Raw genomic sequence first — 15,813 nt, 5'->3', positions numbered from 1 at the left:
CGCAGTTGTAAATTAGAACTTGTTCTCAACTAGCTTACCTGGTTACATAAAGGTGAAATAAAAAACAATAATTATTTAAAAAATTATTTTGTGGTGCCCCAACTTTCTACTTAGTTACATTTACTTGACTAACTTAAATGGTTATTATTAATTACAGAGAAATTATTTTATAGAATAGCATGTCATATCACTTAATCCATTATAGAAAAGACACGACAACACTGATCTAAAGGCTGGAGCTGCGGCTTTCAAGGAGCGGGACACTAACCCGGGCACTTCTAAGAAATCCTGCAAATTGTATTTGTCACATGCGCCGAATACAACAGCAACAACACCTTACAGTGAAATGGTTACTTACAAGCCCTTAACCAACAGTGCAGTTCATGAAAAAGAGTATCTTTTCTAAATAACACAATAACAATAACGAGGCTATATACAGGGGGAACCGATACCGTGTCAATGTGCGGGGGTACAGGTTAGTTGCGTCCTCTGATACTTCAAACTTGACGTCCACTGCTATGCCGATGACACCCAGATCTACCTCAGCACAAAATCCCTCAACCACCTCTGACCCACATTGAATCCTGCCTCTGCAATAAAAACATGGATGCAACAAAACGTCCTCAAGCTCAACAGTGATAAAAACTGAACTCCTCCTCATAGGCACCAAATCTACCCTTACTAAAGACGACACCACTGTCTCTCCCTCCCCCCAAACACACAACCTTGGTGTCAACCTGGACACCACCCTCTCATTTGACCACAACATAAGACTGTCAAATCCTCATTCTTCCACCACCGCAACATTGTCGCCCCCCTCTCCTTACCCTACCCCACCCCTTGCCCTAAACCGGCTTCGTATCCAAACCCCATACATTATACTGATACATCACACTCTTTCCCTTCTTTGAGCCCACCCCTCTCTTTGTTCATGTTTTTTTAGTCTTATGTTGTTTTCATTTCTACGTTGTAAAGCGACTTTGGGTCCCTGAAAAGCACTATATAATTCCCATGTATTATTACCACTATGGCTAAATTCAAACTATGCCTACTTGGACACAAAAGTAATTATCAAGTCTATTTAAATGTATCAAGCTAGTGAATGCATAAGAATATTAGTCTATATCATACTGAGAAGGCAAGGGTGAAGAAGGGCACAGAGAAAGGTATCCACTCTCTACAGTGTACATACAGACCAAGTTCACCCACAGCTTCTTACATAAGAGTGACGATTGTGTTTGGTAAATCGTGCCGTTGAATGCTTACCCGTCTCTTCGGAAAGGTCACGTATTGTCTGTGTGCCTGAGTGTCAGTCTACATTAGGGGACAAGAATCTCAGTTGGCTCTGTCGCTCTCCTCCCTGTCTTTCTCTGTCTCTCTCTCTGTTTCTCTCTCTCTCTGTTTCTCTCTCTCTCTGTCTCTGTCTCTGTCTCTGTCTCTCTCTCTCTCTCATCCCTCTCACACTCTCTCAGAGCTTCAAGCTCCTCAGTGTCCACATTACTAAGGAATTATCATGGTTCACACACACCAACACTGTCGTGAAGAAGGCAAGACAACGTCTCTTCCCCCTCAGGACGGTGAATAGAGTCGGCATTGGCCCTCAGATCCTCAAAAAGTTCTACAGCTACACCATTGAGAGCATCTTGACAGGCTGCAACACCGCTTGGTATGGCAACTACAGAGGGTAGTGCATACTACTCAGTACATCACTGGGGCTAAGCTCCCTGCCATCCAAGACATCTATACCAGGTGGTGTCAGAGTAAGGCCCTAAAAATGATCAAAGACTCCAGCCACCCAAGTCATAGAGCGTTCTACCCTTTTTGCATGAACTCATTTGACTCATCACATATGCTGCTGCTACTGTTTATTATCTGTACACATCTACCTCAATTATGTACACAACTACCTCAATTATGTACACATCTACCTCATATTTACACATCTACCTCAATTACCTCATACCCCTGCACATCGACTCTGTACTGGTACCCTGAATATATAGCCAAGTTATCGTTAATCATTTTTCTCTTACTTTTTTTCTCTGCATAGTTTTGACTTATCTAAAAACAGAATTTGAAAAGCTTATGCAAATTTGACATACAGTACATCTGATGCCTTTTAGAATTGTTTTATAAATTAGTTACTTTACATTTTTCACCCCCCAAAATTTGTTGACTGAACTTTGACCTGCACTGTACACTACATGACCAAAAGTATGTGGACACCTGTTTGTTGAACATCTCATTCTCTCCACTAGATGTTGGAACATTGCTGCAGGGACTTGCTTCCATTAAGCCACAAGAGCATTATTGAGGTTGGGCACCACTGATGTTGGGCGATTAGGCTTGGCTCACGGTCGGTGTTCCAAAGGTGTTCGATAGGGTTGAGGTCAGGGCTCTGTCCAGGCCAGTCAAGTTATTCCACATTGATCTCGACAAACCATTTCTGTATGGACCTCACTTTGTGCACAGGGGCATTGTCATGCGTTAACAGGAAAGGGCCTTCCCCAAACTTTTGCCACAAAGTTGGAAGCACAGAATTGTCTAGAACGTGATTGTATGCTGTACCGTTAAGATTTCCCCTCACTGGAACTAAGGGGTCTAGCCCAAACCATGAAAAACAGCCACGACCATTATTCCTCCAACACTTTACAGTTGGCAACATGCATTGGGGTAGGTAGCGTTCTTCTGGCATCCGCCAAACCCAGATTTGTCCGTCAGACTGCCAGATGGTGAATCGTAATTCATAACTCCAGAGAACGCAATTCCACTGCTCCAGAGTCTGATGGTGTCGGGCTTTACACCACTCCAGCCGACGCTTGGTATTGCGCATGGTGATCTTAGGCTTGTGTGTGTCTACTCTGCCGTGGAAACCCATTTCATGAAGCTCCTTTTGAACAGTTCTTGTGCCTACAGTTCCTAGTCCACTAATTGGGTCATGGTTACATGGTACATTGTCAAACATTTGTGGTACAGTAGTGGTAAGTAACCTTGGCAACGAATAAGACAGATATGGAGAGAAAGTTCAAGTGTAGGACAGCAATTCAGAATGAAGAGATATAAAGCTATTTCCATAGCAACTCTACCCTTCTTTCTTAGTCCTACAGGAAAGAATAGAGGCTTGACTGACTATTCCCTCTCTTTTTAAAACCAAGTCATTCAGTGTGATAAAGTGACTCTCTTTTTAAAACCAAGTCATTCAGTGTGATAAAGTGACTCTCTTTTTAAAACCAAGTCATTCAGTGTGACAAAGGGACTCTCTTTTTAAAACCAAGTCATTCAGTATGATAAAACCAAGTCATTCAGTGTGACAAAGGGACTCTCTTTTTAAAACCATGTCATTCAGTGTGACAAAGTGACTCTCTTTTTAAAACTAAGTCATTCAATGTGACAAAGGGGAATAGGAAGGATGTGTGCTCTGCCCTGCAGACAGCTTGTCCCTCCAACACACTGGCTTTATTAAAACACACTGAGCAGGTTTAGAGGGTTACCTTGAGCTTGTGTGTGTGGTGTGCGTCTGGTCTCTGCTCGCTTCTGTCAATGGCATTATCAGGGTGGGAACCCGAGCACTGTCACTGTCAATGTCTCAACTCTTCATATGAGGAAGAGTCACTGATGTTGCATCCCAAATGACACCATATTTCCTATTTAGTACACTAGTTTTGACCAGGACCCATAGAGTTCTTGTTAAAATGAGTGCACTATATAGTATAGTAAACAGGGTTCCATTTGGTACGCAACCTGAATCAAACGGAGGAATTTCCCAAATGCCTCATAGCTAACGTGGTACTTTATTTTTCTCACGACCCAGCCCTAAGCTAAAAGTCAGTTAGGAATACTCCTCAATGCACAGGAGAAAGTGTAAATGCTTGAGTTGTTATAATAACTAACACCTGTGTGAAGTACCTGACCTGCCTTGTTGGTATGCATTCTCCATATAAAGTCTAGACTTCACACAGCGTGACACGCAACATGACACCCACCTGGATTGTGTGTTAGCTAGAGTAGGTCTAAATACGGGACCATCTATGTGCTAGGTACCTACTGTATAGCATTGATATGTGCTAGCTTAGCTGTATACAATATACTGTGTGTGCAGTCAGAGTGTATTCGCTTACATTCATGTCGGCGTTCACACCTGACCTGGAGCCATAATAAGTGTGTTTAGGTCTAGAGAGCAGATGTGTAGTATGTAATGTATACAGTAAGTTTGGACGGTGAGGATATTGTATGAAGGATAACAGGTTTAGGGATGTATAGCAGAGATGTTAGAGGCTACAATGTTCTTATATGGAGGGCTTGTCACCTCTGTCTGTCTTCATCTATTTTAGGGAACACAACGTTTAGTTTAGTTTATTAGGATCTCCAATAGCAACTGCACATGCAGATGCTACTCTTCCTGGGTTCCACAAAAAAACGTACAATACATGACAAAGAACAGAACAGTTATAGACAAGAACAACATAAGATATTACATTAAATTCTAAATAAAAAATATAAATAAAATAAGAAGTATATATAGAAATATACCAAACAACAACAAAAATACTCTTTACACACTTTTCATATATACAGCGCATTCCGAAAGTATTCAGACCCCTTGACTTTTTCCACATTTTGTTAAGTTACAGCCTAATTCTAAAATGGATGAAATATTTGTATTTATTTATAAAAAATACAAAACTGAAATATCACATTTACCTAAGTATTCAGACCCTTTACTCAGTACTTTGTTGAAGCACCTTTGGCAGCGATTACAGCCTCGAGTCTTCTTGGGTATGACGCTACAAGCTTGGCACACCTGTATTTGAGGATTTTCTCTCATTCTTCAGATCTTCTCAAGCTCTTTCAGGTTGGATGGGGAGCGTCGCTGCACAGCTATTTTGAGGCCTCTCAAGAGATGTTCGATCGGGTTCAGGTCCGGGCTCTGGCTGGGCCACTCAAGGACATTCAGAGACTTGTCCAGAAGCCACTCCTTCAATGTCTTGGCTGTGTGCTTAGGGTTGTTAACCTGTGGTAAGGTGAACCTTCGCCCCAGTCTGAAGTCCTGAGCGATCTGGAGTAGGTTGTCATTGATGGCCTCTCTGTACTGTGCTCCGTTCATCTTTCCCTTGATCCTGATTAGTCTCCCAGTCCCTGCAGCTGAAAAACATCCCCACAGCATAATGCTGCCACCACCATGCTTCACCGTAGGGATGGTACCAAGTTTTTTCCAGATGTGATGCTTGGCATTCAGGCCAAAGAGTTCAATCTTGGTTTCATCAGATCAGCAAATCCTCATGGTCTGAGAGTCTTTAGGTGCCTTTTAGCAAACTCCAAGCAGGCTTTCATGTGCCTTTTACTGAGGAGTGGCTTCCGCCTGGCCACTCTACCATAAAGGCTTGATTGGTGGAGTGCTGCAGAGATGGTTGTCCTTTTGGAATGTTCTCCCACCTCCACAGAGGCACTCTGGAACTCTGTCGGAGTGACCATCGGGTTCTTGGTCACCTCCCTGACCAAGGCCATTCTCCCCTGATTGCTCAGTTTGGCCAGGTGGCCAGCTCTAGGGAGAGACTTTGAGGATCCAAACTTCTTCCATTTAAGAATAATGGAGGCCTCTGTGTTCTTGGGGATCTTCAATATTTGGTTGGTTCCCTTCCCCAGATCTGTGCCTCAACACAATCCTGTCTCGGAGCTCTACGGACAATTCCTTCGACCTCATGGCTTGGTTTTTGTTCTGACATGCACTGTCAACTGTGGGACCTTATATAGACAGTTGTGTGCCTTTCCAAATCATGTGCAATCAATTGAATTTACCACAGATGGACTCCAATCAAGTTGTAGCAACATCTCAAGGATGATCAAACAGGTTGCACCTGAGCTCAATGTCGAGTCTCATAGCGAAGGGTCTGAGTACTTATGTAAATAAGTATGTGTAATACATTTGCAACAATTTATAAAAACCTGTTTTCATTTTGTCATTATGGGGTATTGTGTGTCGATTGATGAGGTGGATAAAGGATTTAATTCATTTTAGAATAAGGCTGCAACATAACGAAACTAGGAAAAAGTCAAGGGGTCTGAATATTTTCAGAATGCACTGTACGTATTCATATTCTTATATACTGTACAGTTAAATGAGATCTTTAGAAAGAGGAAAGGCGCTGTGATACAATGTAACCACCAGAGTATTCCATAATGACATGGCTCTATATATAACTGAGCGAAACATTACATCTGTTTTTGCTTTCAGTTTCTTCTTAACCCTCAACCATGAAAGACTATCATGCATGTCATTGATGTTAGTTCTGTGGGAGCAGTTGAGGACAAGGCGTGCTGCTTTGTTTTGAGACAGCTGCAGCTTTGCCAGGCCTTTCTTTGCTGCACCTGACAATATTACCGAACAGTAATCAAGATGGGACAAGACCAGAGCCTGATCAACTAGTATGGATCTTTGTGTCAAAAACACAGGACATATTTTTATAACAGACAGAAAGATAACTTTGTCAATATGACTTGACCATGACAATTGATCATCCAATGTTACTCCTATGAGTTCAGCTTCTTCAACTTGATCAGTGTTCACACCCTTTATGCACAACTCCAGTTGAGGTTTAGGTCAAAGAGAATGCTTTGAACCAAATACAATGCTTTCACACGTATTCAAGACCAGTTTATTGTTAATTATGGCTGTAGGTGCTGATGTGTAGAGTGTGCAATCATCAGCATACATAGTCATTTAAGCTTTTTGTAAGACAAGTGGCAAATCATTTGAACAAATAGAGATCAGTAACGGCATATCTGATGTTAGAGAAGCTTCCATTGAATACTCTCTCTCTGCTCTCAGCCTGGAATTGAACCAGGGTCTGTAGTGACGTCACTAGCACTGAGATGCAGTGTCTTAGACCGCTGTGCCACTTAGGAGCCCATGTGATGGCAGGTGATGTAAAGTCATAAAAAGTGAGTTTTTTCAGTAACAAATTATGATCAATAACATCAAACACAACACTGAAATCTAACAATACAGCTCCAACTATGATGTTAGTATACATTTCATTTAGCCAATCATTCAGTCATCTGAGTCAGTGCAGATGAAGTTGAGTGCCCTTCCCTATATGCATGCTGAAAGTCAGTAGTTAACTAGCATTGTATTTGTTCAAACAATTTCCTCCATCAGTTTACCAAGAACAGGCAGCAAGCAAATTGGTCGGCTGTTAGAGCCAGCAATGGGTGCTTTATTATTTGTAGGTAGTGGAATTACTTTAGCTTCCTTCCAAGCCTGTGGACACACTCCTTTAGGCATTGGTTAAAAACATATCAAATAGGGGTAGCAATACAGTCTGCTACCATTCTCAATAGTTTCCCATCTAGGTTGTCTGTAACTGGTGGCATATCATTATTGATGGATAACAATAGTTTCCCATCTAGGTTGTCTGTACCTGGTGGCATATCATTATTGATGGATAACAATAGTTTCCCATCTAGGTTGTCTGTACCTGGTGGCATATCATTATTGATGGATAACAATAGTTTCCCATCTAGGTTGTCTGTACCTGGTGGCTTATCATTATTGATGGATAACAATAGTTTCCCATCTAGGTTGTCTATACCTGGTGGCATATCATTATTGATGGATAACAATAGTTTCCCATCTAGGTTGTCTGTACCTGGTGGCTTATCATTATTGATGGATAACAATAGTTTCCCATCTAGGTTGTCTATACCTGGTGGCATATCATTATTGATGGATAACAATTGTTTTGCCACTTCTTCCACACAAACTTGACCAAATTCAAAACAGCAATCCTTCTCTTTCATTATTAGACCTTCAATACACAAATATAATGGTTGACTGTTTAATATTGTCATTTCACTCCTGAGTTTGTCCACTTTACCAGTGAAATAGTCATTGAAATGATTGGCTATATCAAAAGGTTTTGTTATAAATGACCCATCAACTTCAATGAACGATGGAGATTAATTGGGGTTTATTATGTATATATACAGTGTTGTAACAATGTGCAAATGATTAAAGTACAAAGTACAAAAATAAACATAAATATGGGTTGTATTTACAATGGTGTTTGTTCTTCACTGGTTGCGCTTTTCTTGTGGCAACAGGTTGTTTATCAAAATCGGTTTATCAAAATCGGGTTTGTTTTTGAAGTCTTTGTGGATCTGTGTAGTCTCAGGGAAATATGTGTCTCTGATATGGTCATACATTTGGCAGGAGGTTAGGAAGTGGAGCTCAGTTTCCACCTCATTTTATGGGCAGTGTGCACATAGCCTGTCTTCTCTTGAAAGCCAGGTCTGCCTACGGTGGGCTTTCTCAATAGCAAGGCTATGCTCACTGAGTATGTACATAGTCAAAGCTTTCCTTAAGTTTGGGTCAGTCACAGTGGACAGGTATTCTGCCACTGGATACTCTCTGTTTAGGGCCAGATAGCATTCTAGTTTGCTCAGTTTTTGTGTTAATTCTTTACAATATGTCAAGTAATTATCTTTTTGTTTTCTCATGATTTGGTTGGGCCTAATTGTGTTGCTGTCCTGAGGCTCTGTGGAGTATATTTGTGTTTGTGAACAGAGCCCCAGGACCATCTTGCTTAGGGGACTCTTCTCCAGGTTCATCTCTCTGTAGGTGATGGCTTTGTTATGGAAGGTTTGGGAATCACTTCCTTTTAGGTGGTTGTAGAATTTAACGTCTCTTTTCTGGATTTTGATAATTAGCGGGTGTCGGCCTAATTCTGCTCTGCATGTATTATTTGTTGTTTTACATTGTACACTGAGGATATTTTAGCAGAATTCTGCATGCAGTCTCAATTTGGTGTTTGTCCCATTTTGTGAATTCTTGGTTGGTGAGCAGACCACAGACCTCAACACCATAAAGGGCAATGTGTTTTATAACTGATTAAAGTATTTTTAGACAGATCCTAATTGGTATGTCAAATTTATGTTCCTTTTTATGGCATAGAATGCCCTTCTTGCCTTGTCTCTCAGATCGTTCACAGCTTTGTGGAATTTACCTGTGGCGCTGATGTTTAGGCCAAGGTATGTATAGTTTTTTGTGTGCTGTAGGGCAATGGTGTCTAGATGGAATTTGTATTTGTGGTCCTGGCGACTGGATCTTTTTGGAACACCATTATTTTGGTCTTACTGAGATTTACTGTCAGGGCCCAGGTCTGGCAGAATCTGTGCAGAAGATCTAGGAGCTGCTGTAGGCCATCCTTGGTTGATGACATAATCACCAGATCATCAGCAAACAGTAGACATTTGACTTCAGATTCTAGTAGGGTGAGGCCAGGTGCTGCAGACTTTTCTAGTGCGCTCGCCAATTCGTTGATATATATATGCTAAAGAGGGTGGGGCTTAAGCTGCATCCCTTTATCACCCCACGGCCCTGTGGGAAGAAATGTGTTTTTTGCCTATTTTAACCACACACTTGTTGTTTGTGTACATGGATTTTATAATGTCTTATGTTTTTCCCCCAACATCACTTTCCATCAATTTGTATAGCAGACCCTCATGCCAGATCGAAGGCTTTTTTGAAATCAACAAAGCATGAGAAGACTTAGGGTGTGCAGGGTGAATACGTGGTCTTTCATATGAGAATTTGGTAAAAAGCCAATTTGACATTTGCTCAGTACATTGTTTTCACTGAGTAAATGTACGAGTTTGCTGTTAATGATAATGTAAAGGATTTTTCCCTAGGTTCCAGTTGACACATATCCCACAGTAGTTATTGGGGTCAAATATGTCTCCACGTTTGTGGATTGGGGTGGTCAGTCCTTGGTTCCAAATCTTGGGGAAGATGCCAGAGCTAAGGATGATGTTAAAGAGTTTTAGTGTAGCCAATTGGAATTTGTTGTCTGTATATTTTATCATTTCATTGAGGATACCATCATCACCACAGGCCTTTTTGGGTTGGAGGGTTGTATTTTGTCCTCTCGTTCATTCAAGGTAATTGGAGAATCCAGTGGGTTTTGGTAGTCTTTAATAGTTGATTCTAAGATTTGTATCATGTATATGTTTTTGCTGTTTGTTCTTTGTTATAGAGCCAAAACGATTGGAGAAGTGGTTTATGCCTACATCTCCATTTTGGATAGATACAGTGGCTTACGAAAGTATTCACCCCCTTTGGCATTTTTCCTATTTTGTTGCCTAACAACCTGGAATTAAAATGTATATTTTGGGCATTTGTATCATTTGATTTACACAACATGCCTACCACTTTGAAGATGCAAAATATTTTTATTGTGAAACAAAAAAAAAACACAAAACTTGAGCGTGCATAACTATTCACCCCCGCAAAGTCAATACTTTGTAGAGACACCTTTTGCAGCAATTATAGCTGCACGTCTCTTGGTGTATGTCTCTATGAATTGGGCACATCTAGGCACTGAGATTTTTGCACATTCTTCAAGGAAAATCTGCTCCAGCTCATTCAAGTTGGATGGGTTCTGCTGGTGTGCAGCAATCTTTAAGTCATACCACAGATTCTCAATTGGATTGAGGTCTGGGCTTTGACTAGGCTATTCCAAGACATTTAAATGTTTCTCCTTAAAGAACTATAGTGTTGCTTTAGCAGCATGCTTAGGGTCATTGTCCTGCTGGAAGGTGAACCTCTGTCCCAGTCTCAAATCTCTGGAAGACTGAAACAGGTTTCCCATAAGAATTTCCCTATATTTAGGGCCATTCATCATTGCTTCAATTCTGACCAGTTTCCCAGTCCCTGTTGATGAAAAACATGGGATGGTATTCTTGGGGTGATGAGAGGTGTTGGGTTTGCACCAGACATAGCATTTTTCTTGTTGGCCAAAAAGCTCTATTTTAGTCTCATCTGACCAGAGTAACTTCCATATGTTTGGGGAGTCTCCCACATGCCTTTTGGCAAACACCAAATGTGTTTGCTTGTTTTTTTCTTTCAGCAATGGCTTTTTTCTGTCCTCTCTTCCATAAAGCCCAGCTCTGTGGAGTGTACGGCTTTGGACAGATACTCCAATCTCCGCTGTGGAGCTTTGCAGCTCCTTCAGGGTTGTCTTTGGTCTCTTTGTTGCCTCTCTGATTAATGCCCTCCTTCCCTGGTCTATGAGTTTTGGTGGGCAGCCCTCTTTTGGCAGGTTTGTTGTGGTGCAATATTCTTTCCGTTTTGTAATAATGGATTTAATGGTGCTCCATGGGATGTTCTGTACTTCTCCACAACTTTGTCCCTGACCTGTTTGGAGAGCTCCTTTGTCTTCACGGTGTCGTGCCTTTACTATCATTAACTGAAGACTGATAGTTTTTATCAAAGATTCTCTGTAATTAGTTATTACGCGATTAGACTGATTAATCATGTAACCGTAATTACTAGGAAGTCGGGGCACCAAGGAAAAACATTCAGATTACAAAGTTATAATTTCCTAAAATAACTTTTCAGATATTTTATCTGATCAATTAGTCTTCTAATTAATTAATTATTTACTTTACCTCACGTTAGTCTCATTCCAAACGTCGTAAATTGTTGGTTATCTGCACGAACCCAGTCTTCACTATGAGTCATCCATACATCAATTGTCTTAAATCATTTATTTATTACTAACTAAGTAATTCACAGAAATGCAGAAACAAACAAATATACAAGGTAAATGTGGTTACATGAAATGATAGGAGAATGTGCCCTCGTGGGCTAAACCGGCATGGCGGCTTGTTAGACAAAAGGGGAAGTGGGGTTCGACTTGGAAGTCACGACAGAGTGATAATTATAACAATTGAAATGCTAATCCTTTACACATGAATGCTCACTCATTCGGGAACAGTTGCAATCAATATATATATTTACGCTCAGTGTGTCGTCTTGATCGCTGGTGAAAAGTTTGTTTTCTTTTATACTTTCTCCGGAACATGAAATTTGTTCGTACCTCAAGTTCTGTGAGGTGGAAGGATTTATTTTGTTCTCGATGAAAATCTACTCTTTCTGTACTGTGTGTCCATGAGGAGATTCTCAGGAATTTTTGGCATCTCTCTGACCACAGCAACCTAGTTGAAGGAGGAAAGAGGGAGGCAGGGAGAGGGGGATGGGCTTGCTATATCCAAAGAGGCCAACGTCATGACAATGGTGTTGCTTGCTTGGTGGTGCCCCTTGCTTAGTGGTGTTGCAGACTCAGAGGTCATTCATAACAGGTGTATATGTACTGAGATCATGTGACAGATCATGTGACACTCCGATTGCACACAGGTGGACTTTATTTAACTAATTATGTGATTTCTGAAGGTAATTGTTTGCACCAGATCTTATTTAGGGGCTTCATAGCAAAGGGGGTGAATACATATGCACGCACCACTTTTCTGTTTTGAATTTTGATTTTTGTCTTGAAACAAGTTTTTTTTTTCATTTCACTTCACCAATTTGGACTATTTTGTGTATGTCAATTACATGGAATCCAAATAATAATCCATTTAAATTACAGGTTGTAATGCAACAAAATAGGAAGAAAGCTAAGGGGGATGAATACTTTTGCAAAGCACTGTAATTCTTCCTGTTGTTGTTTGTTTATTGTTTTGCAATTTTCCCTTAAGTGGTTAGAGTCTATTGATTCTTCAATTACATTGAGCTGATTTCTGACATGCTGTTCCTTCTTTTTCCGTAGTGTATTTCTGTATTGTTTTAGTGATTCACCATAGTGAAGCTGTAGACTCAGGTTTTCTGGGTCTCTATGTTTTTGATTAGGCAGGTTTCTCAATTTCTTTCTTAGGTTTTTGCATTCATCATCAAACAATTTGTCATTGTTGTTCATTTTCTTCAGTTTTCTGTTTGACATTTTTAGATTTGATAGGAAACTGAGAGGTCAAATATACTGTTAAGATTTTCTTTCTCTCTTTCTTTCTGCAGAGCTCCTGCCCAGGGAGGCTCTCCTCCACCTCTCAGTGCATCTGGGTTTGCTCCATCTCTCCCACTTTCTGATTGGCCAGCCTAAGGGTCAGAGGGCACTGACCATCTCTCTCTCTCTCTCTCTCTCTCTCTCTCTCTCTCTCTTTCTCTCTCTTTCTCTCTTTCTTTCTCTCTCTCTTTCTCTCTCTCTCTCTTTCTCTCTTTCTCTCTTTCTCTCTTTCTCACTCTCTCTTTCTCTCTCTTTCTCTCTCTCTCTCTCTCTCTCTCTCTCTCTTTCTTTCTCTCTCTCTCTCTTTCTGCAGAGCTCCTGCCCAGGGAGGCTCTCCTCCACCTCTCAGTGCGTCTGGGTTTGCTCCATCTCTCCCGCTTTCTGATTGGCCAACCTATGGGTCAGAGGGCACTGACCATGCCCAATGAGGAGGGGGAAACACCCCTCCAGCTGGCTCAGAGGAGAGGAGACCACTCCCTCTTTATGGCACTCGCTACGTGAGTCTCCGCCTCTTTTCATCACAAAGAGTATATCAACATCATGTTTATATATTTATTTATTGACTTTATTTAACCAGGTAACTCATTGAGAACGCAGTCTATTTTACAATAATGACCCAAGAGCAATCATTTGTGTGAGTGATGATTGTTATAAGACTGAAAATTGCCAACCCAATCAGATAACTAACACATACCTTCCCACTTCATTTCCATACAGTTCACCTTTCCCTCAGAGGTCTCCCCTTGTCGGGGTGTGGTGTGTATGGGCAGATAGCACCCGTGTACTGAGGTTCTGTCCTGGGTCTGACTGCCTCTCCCTCACCTTCCTGGGGGGCCCTGAGAGCAGTGTTCTGGGCAACATCCTGGTCCTCAGAGAGAAACTGATGGACCACAACATCCTCAGACAGGTAAGATCAGGGTCTGTATTCAGAGAGTAGTAGTGCTGATCTAGGATACATTTAGTCTTTAAGATCAAAATAAATAAGATTACATGGACAGGTGGGGCCCTGATCCTAAATCAGCACTCCTACTCTATGCTTTGTGGATCGTGACCCAGGATTCAAAGCAGTGTTCAGTTTTTAGCTCACAGTCTTTTTCTGTTCAGGTGAGTCCAGTGGATTACGGAGGAAAACATTGTGTTTAAGGAAAAACTAAAGCTGACTTAATTCTCTACTGTAGTACAATGTAATACAACTGTCAGTGTTTGATCTGGCTAATACTTTTTCTAACTAATGTTCACATAGTTTGGATAGTTCCTGTTTATACCGGTGGATCTTACTTAGGCAGTAAAACTGGTATAATTATAGGTTGTAATGTGGATGTTACACACACTGAGTCATAAACATGCTCTGTTTCATGAACTAACTGTTGAACGTGGTGGAGGCTGTTGAGGGGAAGATGTCTCATGATAATGGCTGGAACGGAGCTAAAAGAAATGGCATCAAACACGTTTGATGTATTTGATACCATTCCACTGATTCTGCTCCAGACGTTACCACGAGCCGTCCTCCCCAATTAAGGTGCCACCAACCCCCTGTGGTTGAATGACAGACATTAATATGGCCGTTGAACGATTAGGCTGCATAATGTTGTTGTAGGAACCTACTGATGTGTTTTATTGTAATGTTTACAACTATGAACGTTTATGGATGAACTGAGTAGCTGCGAAAATATGTAAAGTACCAGTCAAAAGTTTAGATACACCTCCTCATTCCAGGGTTTTTCTTTATTTTTTTTACTGTTTTCTACATAGTTTTGATGTCTTCACTATTATTCTACTATGAAATAGCACATATGGATTCATGTAGTAACCAAAAAGTGTTAAACAAATCTAAATCTATTTTATATTCTTCAAAGTAGCCACCCTTTGCCTTGATGACAGCTTTGCACACTCACAGGCCTAAAGGAAGTGGAAATGTAATTCATTCATTGACTATGTTTTACTGTAAACAAACTTTTATAATACACATTTATATAATACATTGACATTTACGTTCATAGATTATGTTACTTACAGTATTAGTTTATTATTATTATTATTATTAATATTATTAAGAGCATGTTGTCACGGAGCTCCTGTATTTGTCACAGATCTCAGCACTGAGAGGTGATGTTCAGATGGAGGACAGTTACGGATTGGACGTCCATAGAAGTGATGCCAGTGACGGAGGTGAGTGTGAAACACCGAACTCAGGATTGTGACTTTAATCTGGTGATAATAGTCTGTTCCTAAATCTGTTTGTGCTTTTGCCTATTGCCATTACCTGTTGTCATTGTCAAGCGAAACATTGGCATGACAATTCCATAAGGAGTTTGCAAGAGAGCAGAAACAGATTGCCACCCAGGCCGTGGGGATGAGCAGTGATGTAGTGGTTCCTGGAGAAGTGGGTATACTCAAATGTTGTTTAACATTTCCCAAACGGCCCGCCCAGTGACATACACTCTCAATGACCTAAAATGATGAATCCCATATTGGTCTTTTATAGTTAGGCCAACCCAAGCTGTACCTTGCAAGTAGGCTAATAGTAGGCCAACTATTGAGACAGATAAATTAGGCTGTCATTCATCTTAGCTTGGCGGAAAACCACTTATCACAGTCATAGCAAGTACATTTTTCCTCAATAATGTAACTATCAGCAAAGTCAGTGCTAGTAGGGGGAGAAACAAGTCAAGTGCGAGTGTTAATCCATAACAATACTTAAACCACATCAGGAGACCACTTTTGAGGTCTGGGAAACATCTAAGAAATGTTGATTTTTGAGTGTAGTGTAGGCACTGTTGTTTGTTTAGGTGTTTCTGTAACACATGGGATAGAGTTTGAAAAACAAATGGCTACTGGATTGATGCAAATATTCATGATATCATAGGTTTTTGGGAAAGCCTTTCCATCTACCAGAATACGGTAGGACTATCATTAGCATCGCTATATTTGTCCTGTTCCTTAATTGTTTGAAACCTGGACATTTAATTCATATTAT

The 15,813-nt window shown here is 40.8% G+C and overlaps 1 protein-coding gene across 1 annotated transcript in view; it reads left to right on the top strand.

The window, feature by feature from the left end:
* Nucleotides 1-15,813, top strand: part of LOC135518179 (rho guanine nucleotide exchange factor 28-like) — a 109,563-nt gene that overhangs the window by 23,964 nt on the left and 69,786 nt on the right. The window contains 3 exon segments of the mRNA XM_064943133.1: nt 13,150-13,333; nt 13,554-13,743; nt 14,927-15,005. Of these exon segments, the coding sequence (XP_064799205.1) occupies nt 13,150-13,333; nt 13,554-13,743; nt 14,927-15,005 (453 nt within the window).

This window comes from Oncorhynchus masou, chromosome 28 (assembly GCF_036934945.1).
Source record: "Oncorhynchus masou masou isolate Uvic2021 chromosome 28, UVic_Omas_1.1, whole genome shotgun sequence".
NCBI lineage: Eukaryota > Metazoa > Chordata > Actinopteri > Salmoniformes > Salmonidae > Oncorhynchus > Oncorhynchus masou.
Note: the sequence above shows the minus strand (reverse complement) of the source record. Positions and strands in the feature narration are given on the sequence as shown.